Genomic DNA, 24,676 nt, shown 5'->3' with positions numbered 1-24,676 from the left:
CCTTCAATTGATGTTGGTCAGAGTAAATGTGGCTATTTGAATTCAAGCCCTTTGATATGAAAGGTAATTATGTTGGCTTATTCTGCACTACGTCAAACGAGCCAGCCACAGGATCCCGAGTTCCATGAACTATAATTCCTTTGGTACGCGTATTGATAAAATGTGAATTGCCATTAATATTGTGGAGACTAGGAGCATCACCATGCCAATCTTGTAACTGTTTTTGGTGAGCAACAAACCAGACATGGTAATCATGGTATTAGGCAAGGCACCTCACCTTTGTAAGCATCTCTCTTTCATGCTTAATTTACATTTGTTTAGAAGGATGTTGGTGATCTAACTCATTGTATGGATCATTCACTAGGCCACGTACTCCATGCCTAAAAATTGCTTCCTTTGCATGTTCCAGGTCCTACTTAATTGAAGGAATCTTTTATTTCAAACTTTATCAGATAAGGATTCTCATTTAACCATTTCTTCCCCTGCTCTGGTTCTAACAATCCTCTCACATGCTCCTGAACCTTGTTTTCCATGGAACAAAGAGCAATTGGCTAGTCTCTAGCATGGTTCACGGGAGCATCAATCCACTCACTTTTCCTTCCTGACATCTTCCCCGAGATTCCTGAACTGAATCGAGAAATGTATATCTCATGTGCAACATAATACGATGCATTGGGGACTAAATTCCAGCTGCAAATGATATTTGATAATATTCTTTATTACCCTTTTTCTGAAGGAATTTTTCGTCTGCAATCCTTCTTGATGTGCTACTGTTACATTTTTATTTAGTTGAATCTCCACATTACCACACATTGCAAGAACCCTAGTAAATTCATTAAATGGTTGAGGCAAGATACAAATAACAGAATTACCTCTCCTCCTTTTAGCAACAATCCCAGGTGTAAGGATAGCAATGTCCTCAGCAAACATGGTATTGGAGTTTGGAGTGTGGAAGCTTAGTTTCATTAGAGAATGTTCCTTGTTGTCTTCAGCTGTACCATCCACTAGGAATTCAATTTCTTCTTGGAGCATGTTCCTTGTAACATCATTGCAAACTTCCAGTGGCCTTACAAAGACTCCAGTAAACTGATCCATATTTTGATGTCGAAATTTACTTATATTGAATATATCTTGAGTGGGATCTTATCCCCTGCAAATGAGAATGATGCCATCAAGATGCTTCAGATTGTCTTCACAAGATTTGTGTCCATATTTTGCCGAGCCTTTGACATGAACAATACCTTCAATCATGACACTGGCAGGCTTAGTGGGTAATTGAACCTTTTCATGGGACAAACTTTTCAGGGTATTTCAAACTAAGAATTCAAATGAAAATGGTCCATATGTTTCTTCTAAGCCTGGTTTGGAAACCTCTTTATTTGCAACATGAATATTTGGAAATACAGAATCCCTTACTTTCAACTCCCAAGAGGTTTTTCTAGAAAATTGTAAATAGCGATGGATAAGAGAAATTTGCAAAGGACAAATGAATCTGGAAAATACAAATTTGCAACTCCATGGGATACTTGGTTAACTATGTGGACGAGCTGAAGACAAAAAGACTTTCAACTTGGATAAAAAAGCCAAAATATGGCCTCTTATCAATTGTAATCTTGACATTATTGGACATGGTAAATTGATTGAGAGTATTAGAATACAGATTAATAGTAGTGTGCAACCCATTGTGAGTGTCTGGAGCATCTTCCAAAGCTGAAGATCCAAATGATATAAAACTCAAGTATGTGAATGTGACGAAAGGCTAAAATGCTGACATGTTTTTGTTGTTTAATGTAGAAGGAATCTTGCCATTTGGGCTCTAGAGCCCAACCTGCATTTAACCAACGAAAAACACAGAGTAGTGGACCATGTACTCGATTATTTTTTTATCTCAACTACCTGCTTAACCATTCAGGGAACAGAAAATGCACTGTGTTGTTGATGCCTTAAATTTAGTAGACCTTGGCCATACTATGTTATGAAGTATGGCTCTGCTGGCTATCAGATTATTTTAGGATTGTGATTTTGGACACCAAGGTTTAGATTATTTCTTTTGTATGGTGGTTGTAATGAATGAATTTATATTCCATTCATTCTTACTGCATTTGGATAAATGCCCTTACTATTTTTTCAATAGGTTGTTGTAAACATCGACCTATCTAAAGTACTTTAATACTTTCTGTTCATACAACAGAGAACAGTTCTATTAAGTATGCAAACCCTTGTTCTGGGGTATACTGTAGGCAATGTAAACGCAACTCGGTTCCATACATGGGTTACAAGTTTACTCTAAGGCATGGCCATTGAGAAACCTCAATTTGTAAATTAATATAAGTCCCATCACCCTATTTACTGTCCCTAAATTTTTTAATGAAATTAGATTTGAACTGAGTACAAATCCCATCTCGTCACCTCACTTCTTCTACCTAAACTCTTTAGTGAATCTAGAGTCTATCTGCATAGCAAAATTGTGTTCTTGACAGTAAATATTTCCCTTCATTATTGGATAGAGAATATGCAGATCACCTTGACAAGAATGGAACATTCAGGATACTGAAACAAGGTGGTTGAGGAGGCCTGAAGCCTCAAGGTATCTAGCCATCCAAGTATTTTGAGATTAGAATGTTTAGGTGGTTCAATCTTCGTATGGGTTCAGCAGCAAAAGATAGACTATGTAGCACTGACCTTACAAATGCACGTTGTGTAGTTTGCTGGGAGATGCATAACGGTTAGGCATGTTATGTGGATTTGCAAACTTGCCAAAACATTTTGGGTCTGGATTGCCGCATAGTACAGGGGTGTATTTTTCTCTCGTTCACATAGGAAAAGAATTTTTTTTGGGGATCAAATGAATGAGTTGACAAATAGTAGTGGGTGAAAGGTGATAAGATTGATTGGCAATGTGCATACTGAATATGTGCTCAGAATTATCCCACAACTAAATGTCTGTTCATCCTCAACTCTTTAGGGCCCAACATGTGCCAAAAAGAACAATCTCAAAAGATTGCATGTCAGCCAAAAATGGCTTGACTTAAAATATAACAAGAGAACAGATACAATTGACATTGAAGCATTGAATTTAAATGATTTCTAATGCAAGGAGGCTAGTGAAGGTATAATAATGTTTCAAAGCCATTGGTCAAATATTATGAATGATGGATGAAGATAAGACCTCTATAAACCACATCTGTTGGGACATGAACAAGGCCAAGGATGCCATTTCAGTAACATATAGAGGAAAGGAAGAGTAATGCATGTGGGATCGTTGATTACAGGTAGCAACTTCAATTACAGAAGCCATTGCATGCAGTTTAGGCTTTGTCATTGCATGGAATTGATTCTAATTTTTTGGTTGATTTTGAACATTTTATGTATTATTTAGTTTAGAGATTTTATTGTAGTTGTTCTCAAGTTTTTGTCATGTGGCAAGCTGGCTCTTGCACTTTGGCTCTCCAAGTCGTTGCCAAATCTGAATCATGTGATGTTGCTGTGGGGTAAATGTACCAAACAACTTCTCACAAGCTTACTATCCTAGTACTACACTTGGATATCCTGAACTACAAAGTTGAAGCATCTCCATCCAAATACCACCACTGTAGTTGAATCAAAGTGTGTTTCTTATAGTGGAGGAAACAAGGGATCTATCATGAATCAAATTGTGTTCTTATAGTAGAGAAAACAAGGGATCTATCTTATTTGTGAAAAGCACTCACCATAATCCCCAACTTTCTGACAGAATTAAGTATTCTTGTTTCATGACACATGTACACACTTGGCTCACAAAAGTTTGAATGATCCATAGTAATCTATATCTACTAGAAACAATTGCAAAAAAGCAAAATCATCCTGACGTCACTTGTAATCCTAGACTCTAACTGTATTAGTAACTATCACATGCCAGATCACGTAATTATAGAAAACCATCTTTAAGAATCTTGAACCCAAATGTCTATAGGTCTTGTGTGAATTTTATGATAGGCGCAACAAAATATATAAGAGTTCAGTTTTGCAACAGTTAACGGAGCTTTTAATCCCGTTAAAACCTACGTTAATCCCATGCTGGGATGTGGCCGTAATGCAATAATCATTATGGAGAAAAATCATACTCCAAAACATAAACCCAAAAATCTATATTGCCGGATGTTACCAATGAAACGTTGCCTATATGGCTATCATATGACAGTGGTTGCAGTTTCATCTGGTCCCTATATTTTTTGGTAAGCTTGTCTATATGAATCTTTTGACACCCACTTGATAAATAGTTGACTTCAGCAGAGAGATTGAGATATTGGATGCTATCTTAAAGAATAGGTTGGTGCCACGTATTGATACTTACAATTTTCTGATCAGTAACCTTTGCCGTCATGGAAAACAGGCAGATGCCACTACTGTTTTTGAAGACACAAGGAAAAAGAGTTTGGAACTCGATTTCGAGACACAGGACCCCTTATTCAGGGCCGTGTCCAATATATGTCACACTTTTCAGTCAAGAAAGCTTCTTAATCAATTGCGTTCACTGAAAGACTAAACAACGAAGCTCAAAATTTGTCAAACATAGTGGTCCAGGTTTTATCATGAGGATCATTTCCCTTTTGAAATGCTCCTTCTTCCACATTCAATAGAACATCATGGTTGTTGCATGACTGACATCTTGTGTAATCAATTACTATTTTCACCTATGAACCTAACTTGGTCAACAATAGTAATGGTATGTCAGAGGCCTTCAATTTTTCCAGTCACCAACATGACACCACAGAGAGGAAGAAATGTCATTGTAGTCTAAAAACTGTATGCATATTCGGTGCACAGACAAGATTCCTTTGTGATTTTAGAAATGGAATTATTTACATGCCGAACATGCAAGATATGGTTGTAGAACTATTTCAAACCAAGTGTTTAGCCATAAAATACCAAAATGCATATATGTATACTACAAGGAAAAGAAAACGCCCAACCTATTTACTGATTACATTCACAGCCATACAAAACTCTGTGGAGAATATAACCACTGTAAACTATGAAGAGAAATTTAAACACTGTAATTCCATGATTTGCATAAATAGATCTTAACAAAACGAGAACAAAACAACAGAGTTTGGTCCAGAGCTAAAATGCTCAGCATCCATAATAATATGAATACCCTGAAGCTGATAGGGACAAGTCACTCTAGACATGGAGATGTGTTTGGTAAGATATAACTAAACATATATACAATGAAAGTATTTGTTGGCTTCTAAACATATGTACAATAAAAGCATTCTATTATGTAGAGATGTAATTGAGAATGAGCAGCTAATCATATATGCATGATGGGCCATGGCATCGGCAACACCAGTTAGTGTTTATTGTGGTGCCATATTGTGCGAGCTGTTCCTGCAATTGATGGCGCATTTGCTTGTGTGCATCCCTTTCATGGATGTGAATTGTTATCTTAAGTATTTTCCTTATTTTCTTTAACAACTTAATGGCTGGGCGCAAACGATAAAGTGGCATTGATTGTTGTGGCAGGATCCTTGTCTGCATATCTTGTAGCGTAAGTTCTTGTTGCTGAATTTCTTCGCAACACTCATACAACCTTCGTAGGTAGCATGTATTCATACCTGTTGCCATCCAAAAAGGAAACATTGTAAGTGACAATGAATATGTTTGACGATTTTGTTTGAATATTCAAAATAAATTAACGATTCCAAACGAGTATAAAATCATATGAAACTAAATGTAATAGCAAGCAAATCTATGTGAAACTTCATTATGTAGTGAGTGGTGTTTACCATGTGGGTAATTCTGGAAGACAGGTTTTATGATTGGTTAAAGTGTAGTATCCTGAATACATTTTGATGCAAGGAATGATTCCTCTTGCTGTCTACGCTTAAGATATGGATTCTTGTGCATTTGTGCAATGCGGGAGAATGGGAATGCTAGATTGATGTGTATGTCTACTAGTGACTGCACTCTTGAAATTGCAGTGAATGTTAGCCCTTGTCGTTCTCTGGTGCCGATGTCCACTGTTGCTTTGTCTAATTTCATTCCTTGTGACTTGTGTATCGTTAAAGCCCATGCCATTTGAAGTGGTATCTGACGGCGTGCACCCCTTGTGATGGGAGGAATGGGTACATATGTTGGGTGTGAAATGTCCCACGGTGTTCCTTTGTATTGTCGAAAGTCAACAACCACAAAGGATGGTAATGCTGGGGGCTTTGAGTCAATTGAATAAAATATTGAGATGACCTTCCCAAGCGCGCCATTGACAAGGCCTGCATGTACCCATAAGTTGCTGGTAAGCATAACTTTTTGTTCACTGCATAAGAGCACCTTTGCAGGCAGGTGCTCATCTTCTGTTGTAGTAGGAGTTTTCTGCCTTTGCTGTTCCACAGAGCAAAGTGCTACTGGGATGTTCAAATTTTTGAGCATTTTCTTATTATGCAAGACAACTGCATTGTTTGTTGCGAATAGGTGCATGGACTCGTCGAATGTGCATTTCTCTTCATCTGTAAGAGATGAACTTGTTCTTGACATTAGGTGTTGCCAATCTTCAAGTGTAGATATTCCATGCCTAAGATTTGCAAGTATTTGCCGGAAAGAAACCTGGGACAGGCTAGCTCCTTGTTGACGGAAAATGGTTGAAAGTGTTATGAATATGTCGAAGCTGCGCCAAAGTGCAGTGCCACGCGATGTCCCAGCGTATAAAGGAATGTCTTTTACAGGTGGTAGTTGGCCTAAATCTCCGACAAGGATAATTGAGCGATTACCAAATGGTGCATTCCGATGAAGAGGGAATGCCTCTCTTAGACGATCGTCAATGCGAGAAAGCATTTTTGGACCAATAAAGCTCATTTCATCAATGAGGATGTATTCTACATGACGGAGTTGCTCTTGCAGGTGTAGGAGCGGCTGGCCTTCGAGAGGATGCATTGTCTGGATAGGGATACGAAGGGCAGAGTGAATTGTGAGGGCATTTATGTTGAAAGCTGCAACGCCGGTTGGTGCAAGTAACAATAAAGGGTTTTTGTTGGCTGGCGAGTTTTCAACAAATGCTTGGTGCAGACATTTAATCAAATGGGATTTTCCTGTGCCAGCTGTTCCTTGTACGATGATTTTGTGTGGGGATTTTGGCGAAGGGGTTTTGAAGTGTGAAAAAACAGTGGTGAAAGCCATGCTTTGGGTAGGGGATAATGTATGATCATGGGGAAGGTTGGAAAATGAATGATGTTGGTTTTGAATGGTTGAGCAGTTGAATTCAATGAAATTGATGGCAGTTTCTTGCAAGGGGGGAGGGATAGTATTTTGTGACCAAGTGCGGTTGACATCGAAGTCGCGGTAGCCAATCATGTCGAGGTCATCAATTGAAATATTTTAACATGGGTGTAGTTGAGAGAGGATTTTCCATTCATTCATCCACATGGAATCAAGGGGGGTGTGTGGGGTAGGTTGATCTTCAGTAGGTGGGCTTTGTGGGTTTTCGGGTTCTCGATGGACATGCCATGGTGTATATGCACCCTTTTTTTGTTCCCAGTGTGCAATAATTTCTGCATCAGTTGAACCGATATCATCAGGGAGTGTTCGGAAGGGGAAATACAAGAGTAATTCACTCCAGCAGAAGGTGGTATAAGAAGGATTAGTAGAGGAAGGAATGACATTGTAATGGAGCAAGACATGTACAATCATTGGGGGGGATATGTGTTTCCAGTGGTTTCTTCTCCGCTGGGCAGAATATGACCACGAGCGAGCAACTTCAAGGAGGGGCAGTGGTTCTAGTGAGGCAGGCCTGTTCATATATGCAACGATAAAGTTTGGTGTCGAACCATGATTTTCAGTATCTTGCGAAACACGTTTGAAAACAAACCCGTTGACATTCAAAGAACGGAATGTACGGCTGCAAATAGAGAGAGGTAGCTTTTGTAACATATGGCATATTTCTTGTGCACCAATGTCTCTATTTGCAATGGTTTCTGTAAGGAGGTTTCGGATGACACCACCAGTAAGTGCTTCTGGAAGGGAACTTTGTGATAGCCGCAATAGCATTTGGCGGTAGCTCTCGGATCTTGTCTCCGCTTTTGTTACATACTTTGAAATATATTTCAATATAGCATGGTGAGAAAGGATTGGTTGGAAATCAACATTTGCTCTCCAAATAGAGAGTATATCGGCGTTGTGAATATTCAATATTTCATCATTGCGAGCAGGAACGTAGGTTTTATGACCCTTACCATCAATGAAAAGTGAAGATGTGGACTTCAATTCGCACGGTACTCCATATCGGTAGCTGAGCACATTGTCTTTCTTATGAAGATAAGAAGATTCATGACACTTTGTATGACGTTGAACGCAGTTGACGAGCTCTGTGTAGTCTTCAAACTGATTGGACGCGAATATTGTTGTTGTGTCAAGGAGACACAAGTTATGAATTGTTGACTGGTGAAGCGGAATAGTTCGTTGTTCTGCTTGACATGGATTCCAAGCAGTTACATAGTGGTCGAAATATTTCTGTGCATTAGCAACTTCTAATGCATTGTCCCAATCAAGTGTGTGCATGTCTGGTGCATTTTGTAGCCAGAGGAAGCCATGAATGTGTGCGGATCCTCTATGTTGCCATTCGTATCTGAATATAACATGAAGGGTACATTTAGTTAATACATGTATATGAAATGTATGAAATTACTGTAGAGGGAAATGGATATTGAATAATACTTGCACCAGTAGTCGGTTGCATGGAGGCCTTTTTGAAGGATTTCTTGAAGGAAAATTGTAAATCTACAATGCATATATTGGGATGTCAGCTGTGGGTTTTTAATTATGTTTTGGATTTTCCATTGGAAGGGGTTGACTGAATTGGAAGGAACATTGGTGGGCATGATCGTGTGCAAGTCATGCCATTTAGTATCAGCTGCACTGAGAGTGAAGAAGAATGTTGGGCTTCCTATTTGCGTGATCATGTCAGTCAGCTCAGATCGGCGTTTGTTCTAGAAAGACCGTGTTCCTCGTAGGGCTGACCCGAACCTCATTATTTTCTCTAGCAATCTTGAATCTGGAGAGCCATGTAGACACTAGCGTAGGTCTGATACCGTTGTTGGCAAGTTGTTCTCAATGTACTTTTTCACGAAAACACTGGATGTTGCTTGGCTACAGTGGCACATTAGAATGTTATAAAGATAGTAGCGGAATCTTGAGTGTTGGCCAAAGCGGTTGTCATGGTAGTGCAACAAGTGCAAAGCATATTCATGCATTTCAACTTTTGTAAGTCTTGGTTGCATGATCATTGTGATGACTGTAGGGAAGAGTGTGGGGAATGCCATGGCAAGGAGGTCGATGGTTTTGTATTCATTTATAGCAGTTAAAGATATTGGAGGCCAATCGATAGAGCTTGTTGAACCTGAATGGGTCAAGTGCAAATAGCTACAAATGTGGTCACGCTCAGTACATGAATTTGGGAGGACTGGAACGAAAGAAGAGGGTTGGATTTCTAATGGAGGTAGCATGACATCAGGATTATAAGTGGAATCAGCAGTGGTTTGATGGGGTTCAAAAGAGGAGGTGGTTACACTGTGGAGAAGAGAAGAAATGTCTGTAGGGAGATCTGGCAGCGTAGAAATTGCAGATGAATTCCATTGAACATCACGGTAGTAAGGGTCATATTTATTTTGTATTCAAGGGCTGCAAGGACATGTGATTTACAAACGTAGAATTCGTAAGCCTTTTCAAATGGATTTTGCCTTTTCACAATGAGGATGTCTAAGTCAGAGAGCATCCGGGGTAAGTAGTTGGCAATCGTGGTGATGTCTTGAGGGAAGCTAATTGTATGGCCACTATATTTGTATTGACCACCACGGGAATGAGTGACTTGTAGAATGGGGTTGACACGTGCGATGAGCATTTCTTCAACTTGTGTTAATTGGTGAAGGACACAGGGTTGTTCTCCAGGGTCCATGTTGTTTAGTGCAGAAAAACGATTGGTATATTTAGATGATGCACAATGAAAACAAGAGAGTCTACTGTGGAAGAGCTTTGTTTTCATTCTTGGGTATGCTTCCTTGCATATTGTGCAAACATGCAAGGTAGAAATTCCATCAATCCTTTCTCGGAAGCGATGGTGTTCTTCGTTAAGGGGAGGGTTATATTGGATATGATGAATGTGTGGTGGGTTGGTTTGTATAGGTGGGAGAGCATTTGAGGTGGGAAGGGATGTAGAGGAAGTAGTAGGGTTGTTGTGGTGTTCATAAAGTAGTCGACGACGTGCATTTATTTGGTCCTTTTGTTGTGCATAAAGAATACGTCGCCTCTTGTTTTTGGCCGCAATTTGATTGTTTGGTGGCATATCTAAACAAGTACAAGTAACAGTTGTTAGTTTTCATAAACAAGTAGTGCATGTTTGGTATCTCATTTTTTTGGGTGCACATCCATTGTGAAACTAAAACATTATATTTTGAACATAGATTTAATTTAATTTATTTAATTTTATTTTATTTCAACATCGGTGAAGGTAGGTAGATTAGGTAGAAGGGAAAACATGCAATTAGGAATGCTATGAAATCATATGTTATTTCAACATCTATCATTGAGAGGTGAGAAACAAGAGTAAAAATATTTCGTTCCCTTCTTCTTCAAGTTTTTTTTGTTTGACATGTTTGAGCGATAAAATGAATAGCTTAGCAAGCAAGGGATCAATAAATAGCATGTAGACAATGAACGAGAAACATATGTAGTGACCCTTTACAAATGTTGATATCTATATTATGGAAAATGTAAATGACAAACATACATATGTTGGAATGACTGGAAGAGAGTATTTGCACTGGAAACTACAGGTTGCATCATAATAACATGGGTGTGTAATTTACAACAAGATGAGACAATTAGGTGTGTGGAAATGTTTGTTTATGTACAAACAGGCGTGGTAGATGAAGCCCTAAGAAAAAGGTCAAAGGCGGCGAACAATAGGTCGTCTTGAAGTGGACAGTGCTTGAATGTCAGTGAGTGCTTCCATGCATGCAGAGGCATATTGAATTTCTTCTGAATTGATCAGTATTGGTTGCAAGTGTTGAACACCGTTGAAGTAATCTATTTTAATGGAAAGTGTTAGCTGGAAGCCGTGCCCTGAAATCCGGCAACAAATTTCCTGTAGATCAGTTGTTTCGATAGAAAGTAGGAATAGGTCTTTTGCCGTGATGCCCATGAGCTCGTTCCATGCATCATTGAAAAATGTGACGTTTTGTAGATTCCCGGTGTGGTCATGTAGCTCAATTTTAAGTTTGTAATGGTAGTCACATTCTGGGAAGTCACCATTACATTTTGTACAATGCCAAAGATTTTTAGAATGCTCCACAACCTTCTTCATGCATTGTTTTCCATTGAAATCTAATGGACATGCTAGAAATTAGAAGTCGTCCATATGAAGAGTAGTAATTGTTGCTCGAACAGAAACCCAGATTGCTTTATCAGAGGGTTGCATGCCAACAATTTCATGCAACGTCTTTCGTGGTAGGGCACGATTCGAAGAAACACCATAGTTTCTGATCAAAGATGGAGAAGAAGAGCTATAGCCGGTTTCACGGAACCATGCATGTAGTTGGTGAGTTTCTTCAACTTGTGGATTTATTGTGAGAGTGCTCGTTGGTATCGTCCCTATTGTGGTGCCATTAAATTCAGACACGTGACCTCCTTTGATTGCAAGAATTGGTGGGTTGTCGAAAGAGTAGAATTCAGAAAGATTTTGTCCTATATAGTCACAGTGGTCTCCCCATAATGTTACATCAATGCTAAAACCCGACTTGTCCTTTAGTATAAGTGTTTTCCTTAATGTTTCACTTCCATCTTTTCGTCGAATTGTTGATGCAGGTGACATGGAGGTAACAACACCAATGACATCCACATTTGTATTTGGAGTTGCACTTTTTACTTCAGCAATAGTCTTGAAGTGAAAGCTTTGGTAAGGAAACGTTGGATCATCTGTGGGACATGGATTGATAGTGGAAGCAACAAACAAGTAAATATCCCATTTGTTCTTGAGGTGGTTGTAGTTTGCATTTGCTTCTCTCACTGTTCCATTTGAGACAATGTATAGCTGTCCAACCTGAATTAGATTGTAAAGAGAATCGGCCAATTCAGCAAATGCAAAAAGGTGGATCTCTTCCTTATCATGGTTGATAAGGTCAAATATGAAAAATTTTCCTGAGCCTCACACATTGTTGTACGCCTTCAATGATGTCTTTGCAGATGCCCTACCTTGGATTGACCAATATTTCCGGTAAGGGTTGAGTGCCGTGAATGGAATTGTTGTAGTTGTTGCTGTAGTTGGTGGAGTAACTACAGAGGGCAAGGTATCTTCAGCGGACGAAGAGCTAAATTGGGCTGAACCCACTTGTGCATGTTGCAACGTCGATGTGTCCTTCATCAACACTGTTGAGCACTTCACAACTTCAAGCTCGACGACTCGAATGGACCTTATGTAAACAAGTAAGAAATGAATTAATGGAGATTCCATTTTCCTTCTTTTGATGCAAAAAACGTCTAGGCGGAAAAAAGTAAAAGAGGGTGATTTCAAATGGTGGGCCTTACGAGGATTTTTGGAGCACTGTGCAAGCTGCTTTTTTGAGCAGAATTAATGAGTCAACTTGGATGTCTCTAGAGACAACTTGTGGGCCATATGCGGATGGTAGCAAAGTCTTATGTTGATGTGTTCCATCAGATAGAGTAATGTGGAAGTGCGAGGATGTTGTTTTCAATGAGGTAACGGAACCGACATCAATTATCTGAAGTAGTGGTTGAATCTCGGTGCAACCATTCAGCAATAGAGGAATGGCATTCGTTGTCAAGGTTGTCTCCATAATAGAACAGGAGGTTTCTTTTTCCCATGATAGGAGTACCTGCAATTCATCAATTTCACCACAATACAAAATTCTAGTCAAAGAAGATGTGACATGAATGCGAAATCTAATCTAACAAGGCTAACTGTTGTTGGTGAAACAATAATAAGGGCACAACCTACACGGGGATGAGAATAGCCTCTCATATTAGCCACCCAAGGTAGTCCACGTTAACAAAATTCTTGTTATTTGATTCAGGGACAAGCTACATATTGTTCAAATTCGGAAGCACCTCAAGCGGCTCGAAGATGCTTATAGTCTTACAGTACCGTCAAAACATCAATGAAATAGGAACATTTCCCAGCCAATCCTAATACTGATCCTACACATTAAGAGATGTGGGTCAATCGAGGCATTTGCCATGTATTTCGCTCACTTACTGGACTCCTTATGGCTTTGTAATAATATATGATATATTAACTATTCTGTGAACAAGGCACAATTTTTTTTTCTTTAATATGCTATATTTGGGTGTACTCACTGTGCTTGTGCATTTCTACACATTTTAGGGATGTTGAATAGCAGTGATTGCATATAGCGAACACGCTATTCAAACACCATGTATAGCTATTCAACCTGAAAGTTCACACATTCATTCAGTCCAGGCATATAGAAGAACTATCTGGGGCCAAGCTGATGTTTGTAATAAGAGCTATCTGGGTCCTCCCTCTTGTCAGAAACAGGACCCTGAAAACAGTGGCCAGACCATAAGAACAATCAGATTCCATCAGTCACACAACAGTGGCCAGATTGCAGACTATCATGGGTAGTTTCTATTTATTTGCAGCTTGACCAACCCATCTAAATGTAGCGATCTGGAAAAGAGGAGTAATTCAATTCCCATTTTCTTTTTGTACAAAGTTAAAAAGAGGCAAATGGAGTATGATGTGAAAGGGGAAAGAATGTGGTCAGTTTCAATATAATTTTAGCCTTACCAACTTATGTAATCTCATGCACTAAAAGGAAGGGCTTTCAATGACCTCGCCTCCTACCTATCCTTAGGTGTGGACAATGAAAATTTGCTCTAAAAATGTGTGCTCACACCATGTTTTGTCTACTGGTATTGTGATCCAGATTTAAGCAGGAACGCAATAGATTACAGAGATAACCATTAATACAGAGATGCGATAACCATAAAAACAGAGATGCAGCGGAAATAATACTTCATTTCATTAATGGAGAATACTGAAATAAGCTTATAAATAGAAATAACCCAGCTAGGGTGATGGTAGCTTATCTATGAGAAGAGATGTGTCGGCTACATGCCTCTGAACTGTTTCGAACTGTGTTTACAATGAGGCTCGAAGGCCTATTTATTATTGAGAAATAATGGAAAACCCTTAACATTCCAAAACCTAACCCTAGAAGATGAAACACCAAACTATGGGCCCCGTTTGGGTAAATTGGCACATCAACTTCCCGGGGTCGTAACTTTGGCATACGATCTCCGTTTGACGCGCATGATAGCCCGTTGGAAAGATCTCTCCGAGGACTATGACGGAAAAGACTATTTTTTACCAATTATAGTATGGAGGTAGATTTCCCAAAAAACGTCGTTTAGGGCCTCAAAACGGCTCCAGAAGTTTAGGACCCGAAAAATTGCTAAAAATAGTAAACTTCGCTATAATTAAGGAAAATGAAAAACTGAAAGAGACAGTTGTGGGGGTCCAAATGGGATAGGTGGGTGGCCACCAACATCCACCTGGATCATTCCTCCCCCCTTAGGAAGCAATGGACCACATTGCGTTGAGTTCCTCCTTGAGATGAGGAAGCTTTTGCTGAGCTGGGTCTCCAGTAAGCTGTTCTGCAATCTCTGATGTGTCCAGAAATGGTGGGAAGCATGGTCGGCGATGGTCCACATTGAACAATCGGTGCAAGCGAAGGAATGGAGGAATGCTATGCTTCAAAGCATTTTTGCCCACAGCCTTGTTACTGGTGTAAGGACCATGTCGAAGCAGTCTGAGTTTCTGATGGGTTCTGGTAAGGCGTTCTCTCTACAGATGTAACCAAACTTTTTCGCCCACCTGAAACTTGTGTGGTACCCCTCTGGGTAAGGAGAAGTTTTTCCTGTGTTCTGTCATGACTGTATCCCTATGTTGTTGCTGCTGCGTGGAGGAAACCTTTGCGGGGTCATGGATGTAGCAACGATCTTCCCCTTACTTTGGGAGCGAATCAGATAGAAAATAAATTTCCTAGTCTGTGAGATGAGCTTGCTGCCTTTCTTAGCAGTGATCAAAGAGGTGGTGGTAGGTGCAGCTACCTTTGGTATCCTGTATAATGAATTATCTAGAGGAATAATGACAGCGCGAGGCCTTGACTCATACACAGCATGTCGCCTCCACAAGTATGGCTGGCCTAATAGTACATCACAAACATCCAGAGGTGTAACATCACACAATACCTCATCTGTGAAGGGCTTGATGCTATAGGGAAGGCGGCACTGCTGGTGAACTTTGAGATCTCATCCTTCGTGAAGCCACCCGATACTGTACGGTTGTGGGTGTGGCGTAGTTGGTAGGCCCAACCGCTTCATGACCTCTGCTGAAACGAGGTTCTTTTGGTTGCCACTATCGACAATGAATTGCAGCGGAGAACCCTTCACCCACATCTCTGAGTGGAAAATACGTTCCCCCTCCTCTGGCTCTTTGGGCTCATTCTTCTGGATCTTGGCAGTGGCAACAGTGGCACTAGGATCCGCATCAATGATTTGCTTCCCTTTGCCATCCCCCTTGTTGGGTTCCGGCTTAGAGTCAGAACATGCATCTGATTCGGAAGCCTTCAACTCGGCCACCAGCGACTGCTTGGTCCAACACTCACTTGCGTTATGAGTGGGACTCTTGTGGAACTCACACCACTTTCCTGTGTCGTTCTTCGGCTTCGTGGTGTTGTTATTTTCTTACAGCTTAGAGGGGTTGTCTTGCGTCACCCCGCCTTGGCTTTGTCCTTTGGGCTTCGGATTTGCAGATCTAAAGTATCGCTTCTTCTGTTTGAACTTTTGCTCGATTTTGACAGCGTATCGGTATGCTGTGCCAAGTGAGGAGATGTTCAAGAACTCCATCTCTTCCTGGATGTATCTGTGTAGGCAGCCGCGGTATTTGAGTACCAGATGCAGCTCAGAATCTTTGATACCCAACTGTGTGCGAAGGGTATGAAAAATATTTGTGAAATCTGGTACATCTTGGTCTCGTCCCTGCCGCAGTGTGGTCCATTTGATGTATTTGTCCTCATAGCTTTTGACAGGGTAGTACTGCTCCTTGATGGCATCCCGGAAGTCATTCCAAGTGGGGGTGGCTGAAAACAGTGAGCCTGTACTTTCATCCGTCTGCTCGCAGTATGTTTCCCACCAATCCTTGACATGGGGGGCTACTTTGAGAAGAGCGAAAACAATCTTTTCCCGAATTGAAAATTCATGAACAGAAAAATACCCATCTAGCAGATTTAACCATTTATCTACGACATCTGCGTCTATTTGACCCTCGAAGATGGGGATTTCAAAATTAACTTGTACCTTAAACGATGTGGCGTTTCCAGAGTAGTTGTTGGAAGCCGTGACCTAATAGTACATCACAAACATCTAGAGGTGTAACATCACACAATACCTCATCTATGAAGGGCTTGATGCTGTAGGGAAGGCAACACTGCTGGTGAACTTTGAGATCTCGTCCTTCGTGAAGCCACCCGATATTGTACGGTTGTGGGTGTGGTGTAGTTGGTAGGCCCAACCGCTTCATGACCTCTGTTGAAACGAGGTTCTTTTGGCTGCCACTATCGACAATGAATTGCAGCGGCGAACCCTTCACCCACATCTGTGAGTGGAAAAGACGTTCCCCCTCCTCTGGCTCTTCGGGCTCATTCTTCTGGATCTTGACAGTGGCAACAGTGGCACTAGGATCCGCATCAATGATTTTCTTCCCTTTGCCATCCCCCTTGTCGGGTTCTGGCTCAGAGTCAGAACATGCATTTGATTCGGAAGCCTTCAACTTGGCCACCAGCGACTGCTTGGTCCGACAATCACTTGTGTTATGAGTGGGACTCTTGTGGAACTCACACCAATTTCCTGTGTCCTTCTTCGGCTTCGTGGTGTTGTTCTTTTCTTGCAACTTAGAGGGGTTGCCTTGGGTCACCCCGCCATGGCTTTGTCCTTTGGGCTTCGGATTTGCAGATCCAAAGTCTCACTTCTTCTGTTTGAACTTTTGCTCGATTTTGACAGCGTATCGGTATGATGTGCCGAGTGAGGAGATGTTCAAGAGCTCCATCTCTTCCTGGATGTATCTGTGTAGGCAGCCGCGGTATTTGAGTACTAGATGCAACTCAGAATCTTTGATACCCAACTGTGTGCGAAGGGTATGAAAAATATTTGTGAACTCTGGTACATCTTGGTCTCGTCCTTGCCGCAGTGTGGTCCATTTGATGTATTTGTCCTCATAGCTTTTGAGAGGGTAGTGCTGCTCCTTGATGGCATCCCGGAAGTCATTCCAAGTGGGGGCAGCTGAAAACAGTGAGCCTGTACTTTCATCCTTCTGCTCGCATTATGTTTCCCACCAGTCCTTGACATGGGGGGCTGCTTTGAGAAGAGCGAAAACAATCTTTTCCCGACTTGAAAATTCATGAACAGAAAAATACCCATCTAGCAGATTTAACCATTTATCTACGACATCTGCGTGTATTTGACCCTCGAAGATGGGGATTTCAAAATTAACTTGTACCTTAAACGGTGTGGCGTTTCCAGAGTAGCTATTGGAAGCTGTGGCCTAATAGTACATCACAAACATCCAGAGGTGTAACATCACACAATACCTCATCTGTGAAGGGCTTGATGCTGTAGGGAAGGTGGCACTGCTGGTGAATTTTGAGATCTCGTCCTTTGTGAAGCCACTCGATATTGTACGGTTGTGGGTGTGGCGTAGTTGGTAGGCCCAATCGCTTCACGACCTATACTGAAACGAGGTTCTTTTGGCTGCCACTATCGACAATGAATTGCAGTGGCGAACCCTTCACCCACATCTGTGAGTGGAAAAGAAGTTCCCCCTCCTCTGGCTCTTCGGGCTCGTTCTTCTAGATCTTGGCAATGGCAGCAGTGGCACTAGGATCCACATTAATAATTTTCTTCCCTTTTCCATCCCCCTTGTCGGGTTCCGGCTCAGAGTCAGAACATGCATCTGATTCGGAAGCCTTCAACTCCGCCACCAGCGACTGCTTGGTCCGACACTCACTTTTGTTATGAGTGGGACTCTTGTGGAACTCACACCACTTTCCTGTGTCCTTCTTCGGCTTCATGGTGTTGATCTTTTCTTGCAGCTTAGAGGGGTTGTCTTGGGTCACCCCGCCTTGGCTTTGTCCTTTGGGCTTCGGATTTGCAGATCTAAAGTCTTGCTTCTTCTGTTTGAACTTTTGCTCGATTTTGACAGCGTATCGGTATGCTGTGCCGAGTGAGGAGATGCTCAAGAACTCCATCTCTTCCTGGATGTATCTGTGTAGGCAGCCGCGGTATTTGAGTACCAGATGCAGCTCAGAATCTTTGATACCCAACTGTGTGTGAAGGGCATGAAAAATATTTGTGAACTCTGGTACATCTTGGTCTCGTCCCTGCCGCAGTGTGGTCCATTTGATGTATTTGTCCTCATAGCTTTTGACAGGGTAGTACTGCTCCTTGATGGCATCTCGGAAGTCATTCCAAGTGGGGGCGGCTGAAAACAGTGAGCTTGTACTTTCATCCTTCTGCTCGCAGTATGTTTCCCACCAGTCCTTGACATGGGGGGCTGCTTTGAGAAGAGCGAAAAAAATCTTTTCCTGACTTGAAAATTCATGAACAGAAAAATACCCATCTAGCAGATTTAACCATTTATCTATGCCATCTGCATCTATTTGACCCTTGAAGATGGGGATTTCAAAATTAACTTGTACCTTAAATGGTGCGGCATTTCCAAAGTAGCTGTTGGAAGCCGATGCGTCGCCTCTGGGTAGCCACTGAAGGATCTGTGCAAAGTTATCCATCATCGCGTTCCTTTGCCGCTCGAGGGCTTCTTCGAGCAAGATTATGATAGGATCTCCTGCCCCCTTGTCTTTCTTCTCATCCGCCATGGGAGGTCGTCGAGATTTGCGAGGCTGGTCTTGCAATGATCGAGGTGGATATTGGTGGCCACCTACCAAGTCCACCTGGACCCCCACCATTGTCTTTCTCAGCATTTTCAGTTTCCTTAATTGTAGCACAACTTACTATTTTTAGCAGTTTTTCGGGTCCTGAACTTCCGGAGCCGTTTTGAGGCCCTAAACGACGTTTTTTGGGGCAGTCCTTACTCGACTATCTATCTGAGCACAGATGCCTCTGACTATGCTATTGGGGCAGTCCTTACTCGACATGGACATCCAGTGGCATATCATAGTGAAACACTTTCAGGCACAGTCTGGAAGTACCCCACTTATGATAAAGAGATGTATTCCATTGTACAGGCCTGCCGACAATGGAAGCATTACATATTGGGGAAGGAAACGGTCATCGACACAGACCACCGACCTCTGCAGTTCATACAGACCCAAGGGAAATTGCAGAATGATCGCCATCAGAAGTGGTCTACATACCTGCAACAGTTTCACTTGAATATCAAGTATAAAAAGGGCAGCACCAATAATGTTGCAGATTGCCTCAGTCGACCACCGATCATGGCGCTAACCACCATGCTCAACTCTTGTGGGCACGAGACTTCTGATTGGCCACGTCTCTACCAAAGCGACCCAGAATTCGGCCACACATACCAGACACTCTTGGAGGGTCGGCAGGTTGCAGATTTTCACCTCCAGGATGCCCTATTATGCCACCTCGGTCACCTTTGTGTTCCTTCAAGTGAGCGTGCCAAGATGATTTTGGAAGCACACTACAGTCGGGCTACTGGGCATTTCGGGGTCGAGAAAACAGTGGCAGTACTGCAAAATTATTTCTATTGGCCGAATCTTCAACAGGATGTTGGGAAGTACATCCGATCATGTACTGCCTGTGCCATTGCCAAACCGGCCATTAAGAAGCACGGCCTCTAGACCCCTAGTCGACCTTGGGAATCCATCTCCATGGATTACATGTCAGGCCTTCCTTCCACTAAGCATGGAAATGACTGTGTTTTTGTGGTCGTCGACAGGTTCTCGAAGATGGCCATTATGGTGGCCTGCAAGAAGAATATCACAACAGAAGCCACTGCTAAAATCTTCTTTGAATGAGTGTGGGTGCACTTTGGGATCCCACAGTCTATCATCTCAGATCGGGACAGTCGGTTTCTCAGCACATTTTGGTCCAGTCTCTGGTCAATGCTGGACACCAAACTCACGAAGTCCACAACCTTCCATCCTCAAACTGATGGCTAGACAGAGGTTGTCAATAGGATGATTGTGCACATTCTGCGCATGTATAACTCAAAGCATCCATGCACATGGGACGAGAGCCTCCCCTATGTTCAACACAGCTACAACCGAGCTCTTCACAGCTCCACTGGCCATAGCCCTTTTCAGGTGGGTTTGGGATTCCAGCCACTATGCCCCATTGATGTGGCCATGCCACTTGCAGCTACTCACATGAATTCAGCTCATGTCCAGTCCGAAACAGATAAGACCACCAGCTTCATTGAGCGCATCCAACATATTCGCCAGTAGGTCCATGACATTCTTGAGAAATCAAATGCCAAGTACAAGCAGCGACATGATCAACATCGGGTGCCACACAAGTTTCAGGTGGGCGACAAAGTCTGGTTGCATTTGCAAAAGGAACGCCTTACTGGAGCCTATCGGAAATTGAGACCACTCCGATATGGTCCTTACACCATTACTAAGGCTATGGGAGACAATGCATTTGAGCTCAGCATTCCCCCATTCCTTGGCTTGCACCCAGTGTTCAATGTGGATCGCTTTCGGCCATACTTTCCACCATTGCTAGACACATCCGACATTACAGAACAGCTCAAACCCACAGAATTAAATCCAGATTGCATGGAACAAGCTGCAACTGATCGGATCATGGACACACAGATCAAGAACACTCGCCAACAGAATATCCAACTGTATCGAGTTGTCAAAGCAGGCCAACTCCTTCAGCAGGGCAAGTGGCTCACCAGGGACCAAGTTCAACAGAAGTTTCCTCATCTCATGGAGGAACTCAACGCAATGGGGACCATTGCTTCCTAAGGGGGGAGGAATGATCCAGGTGGATATTGGTGGCCACCTACCAAGTCCACCTAGACCCCCACCATTGTCTTTCTCAGCATTTTCAGTTTCCTTAATTGTAGCACAACTTACTATTTTTAGCAGTTTTTCGGGTCCTGAACTTCCGGAGCTGTTTTGAGGCCCTAAACGATGTTTTTTGGGGAATCCGGGGGCAAAATGGGTCCATAAAATGGACCGATGTTGCCTGTTCCAACAATGATAGTGCTCGGATAGATCTTTCTAATGAGCTATTGTACGCGTCAAACGAAGATCATGTGCCAAAGTTACGACCCCGGGAAGTTGATGTACCAACTTACCCCCAAACGGGGCCCATAGTTTGGCGTTTCATCTCCTAGGGTTAGGTTTTGGAATGTTAAGGGTTTTCCATTGTTTCTCAACAATAAATAGGCCTTCGAGCCTCATTGTAAGATAGTTCAGAGGCATGTAGCCATCACATCTCTTCTCAGAGATAAGCTACCATCGCCCTAGCTGGTTTATTTCCATTTCTGATTGTAAGCATATTTCAGTATTTTCCATTAATGAAATGAAGTATTATTTCCGCTGCATCTTTGTGCATATGGTTATCTCTGTAATTTTTTGCGTTCTTGTTTAAATCCGTATCATGCAAAGGTTCGACCAATTCAAGCCCTAACTCCTTATATCCCGACCTCGTTGGGGACATGCAAAGAAAAACAGAGAAAAAGCAGACCGCTCTGATACCACTGATCCGGATCTTTGGGGGAGGCCCCCAAGATCTAAAAGATTGAAATGGATCTTGGGGGGAGAGACCCCCAAGATCTGAAAACTTGAATTGCCAGAAGAAAAAAGAGGAGAATGCCCAATAAACAAAACCACAAAGAAACTTTTATTTAAAATAGTAATGGAAATAAACCAGCTAGGGCGATGGTAGCTTATCTCTGAGAAGAGATGTGTCGGCTACATGCCTCTGAATTGTTTTGAACTGTCTTTACAATGAGGCTCGAAGGCCTATTTATTATTGAGAAACAATGGAAAACCCTTAACATTCCAAAACCTAACCCTAGAAGATGAAACGCCAAACTATGGGCCCTGTTTGGGTAAATTGGTACATCAACTTCACAGGGTCGTAACTTTGGCATACGATCTCCGTTTGACGTGCATGATAGCCCGTTGGAAATATCTCTCTGAGGACTATGACAGAAAAGACGATTTTTTACCTAAAAATTCACAGAGGTAGATTTCCCAAAAAACGTCGTTTAGGGCCTCAAAATGGCTCCAGAAGTTTAGGAACCGAAAAACTACTAAAAATAGTAAACTGCGCTATAATTAAGGAAACTGAAAAACTGAAAGAGACAGTTGTGGGGGTCCAAATGGGATAGGTGGGTGGCCACCAACATCCACCTGGATCATATTGTTAGTATGTCAGTTTCTTATGCACCACACATGCAGAATTCAGAGTAGAATGACATATGTTGAAGAGAAATAGGGAGGAGCCTTAGCCCAATAAATAGATAGATCATGAGAACTTAACCCTACTACGGGCTGTGTTCTCCTTGGAAACCAGCAGATGTTGATGTTGGAGACATGTTCACCATAGAGGAAATTAGGGGTGAGTGCTTAAAAATTGCGCTGACACAACAGGTGTTAAGTGAGGATGATAAAAAAACCATAAACAGCAAGTGCTGAACTCCCCATGCACAATGAGACAATGGGTGCATAGTAAACATGTTGTACCCCAAGCTAATATTCGCCTTAAAGAATCTCGAACATTTTTATTTAAGTGCACTCAGAAAGTTTGTATACCCAGAAGTGCACACCTTATGCTATTGTAAAGTCGTAAGAGCATATGTTTTGTAGCCACAACAATTATCTTTCAAACAGGAAGGGTATTCTCCAGTTAATGAATCTATGCTTCCACAAAGCGGTGCATGAAGGCACTATGATATCTCCCAAATCACAGCTTAAATATGATGTCGTAACAGTCTCTTCCGTAGATTAATTTTTCCCAAAAACAATATATGAAGGTTTCAGCTTCTCCATGCAGGATATTTTGGTAATGTTGAAGCTACTGAGTTAACTTTAGACTTGGAAGGATGGTTGAAAACTGGGGATCTATGTTACATCAGTGAGGAAGGCTTCCTTTTTGTTGTGGACAGAATAAAGGAGTTGATCAAGTACAAAGTATTTCAGGTACATAACATTTCAAGGACCTTTTTTATAGTAAATGCAAACCCAAAATATTGATCTTCTCAGAGAAGACTTATATTTTGTCAGGTTGCTCCAGCAGAATTAGAGGAGTTGCTCCTCTCGAACCTAGATATTACTGATGCTGCTGTTATTCCGTGAGTGCAATTTACTACTTGATCTGATATACTTCCCAAGTTCCAACTTGTTGATCTAATATGCTTTCAAATGTCTATATGCAGCTAGATTTACCACTTGTTTAGCTAGCAAATATTTTTCAAGTTTTAGTTAGAATTGAACACTTGGGCTGGTAGCCCAGACGACCTTTGAAACATTAGCTGATGTCCTTTTTCGTTTTCAAATTAAGCCAAAGATTCTTGCAGAGATGCTATTTATTTAAGCATGAAACTCTCTTCCTTCTGGGGTGTGTGTGGTAGGTATCCTGATCATGAAGCAGGTCAAATACCAATGGCATTTGTTGTGAAGAAGTCAAACAGCAATTTCTGCGAAGAGGATGTCATAAATTTTGTTGCAAAACATGTAAATGGAGCACTTGAGTTTCTATATGTTTCCTTACTCTGTCTCAACCTAAACTTTGTTTTCTTTTGTTGAAGATGTTAATTTCCAAGAGAAAATATCTGCTATGGTTGAGTGCAGGTTTCACCATACAAGAAGATACGTCGAGTAGCATTTGTCAATTCAATTCCCAAGTCCCCCACGGGCAAAATCTTAAGAAAAGATTTGATTCATCAGGCTCTGTCCACCTCCAGAAGTGACTCCCACAGTCAAACCATTAATCTCATGCATAACAAGATTATATGGAAACAGGATGAAATAATAATTGATTAAAAATTGGGGAGAGGGGACAGTCTCCATCACATTGTCTTTCTTGCAGATGGAGATAAAGAAATTGCAGCCTAAATAGCAATACAAAGTATCTCAAACATTGCATCGGCGTAAAATTTCCGAGTACAATGATTGAATCCTCTGTAACATGAGCTGCTGCTTGAAATTATGTATTAGATTTTCAGCCATTGCATTCAGTTCGTCCGTGGATAGGCCATCTGGGTTTGTGCCATCTCCAGTCGTAACAAAACACAGTTGGTCATATCTTCATTATGAGGAACTTCCAAGACGTTGGATGCGGCCACTTTAGATTTGTTCATTCCCACATGAGAAAAGCTTTGGGTTGGCTCAACCAAGGGGGGGCTCAAATTAGGTACAATTCATTGTTTAGTTACCCATATGGCCAACGATTTTTTAGGTGTAACTGTTACTGGGTGAAAGTGAATGACAGAGGCTCTGGATGATGATTAGTCTAGCTCAAGGCGTGGCTCGATCGCTGGTTTTCTTTGTGCACTGAATGACAGAGGCTCTGGATGATGATTAGTCTAGCTCAAGGCGTGGCTCGATCGATGGTTTGCTTTGCGCACTGAGATCGTGAACGAGGATCTCAGCCTGATATAACCCTA

The 24,676-nt window shown here is 41.7% G+C and overlaps 1 protein-coding gene across 1 annotated transcript in view; it reads left to right on the top strand.

Annotated features, from left to right (window-relative positions):
- LOC149150468 (peroxisomal OPC-8:0-CoA ligase 1-like) overlaps positions 1-24,053 on the top strand; it is a 28,394-nt gene extending 4,341 nt beyond the window's left edge. The window contains exons 3-6 of the mRNA XM_089442804.1: positions 23,065-23,210; positions 23,295-23,362; positions 23,642-23,744; positions 23,862-24,053. Of these exons, the coding sequence (XP_089298930.1) occupies positions 23,065-23,210; positions 23,295-23,362; positions 23,642-23,744; positions 23,862-24,053 (509 nt within the window). The remainder of the gene's footprint in view (positions 1-23,064; positions 23,211-23,294; positions 23,363-23,641; positions 23,745-23,861) is intronic.
- The last annotated feature ends 623 nt before the right edge of the window (positions 24,054-24,676 follow it).

Source organism: Pinus tabuliformis, chromosome 9 (assembly GCF_031772625.1).
Source record: "Pinus tabuliformis cultivar Carrire ecotype Pingquan chromosome 9, CPIR1, whole genome shotgun sequence".
In the NCBI taxonomy this organism is placed as follows: domain Eukaryota; kingdom Viridiplantae; phylum Streptophyta; class Pinopsida; order Pinales; family Pinaceae; genus Pinus; species Pinus tabuliformis.
The sequence above is the reverse complement of the archived record's forward strand: the minus strand, read 5'-3'. Positions and strand labels throughout refer to the sequence as shown.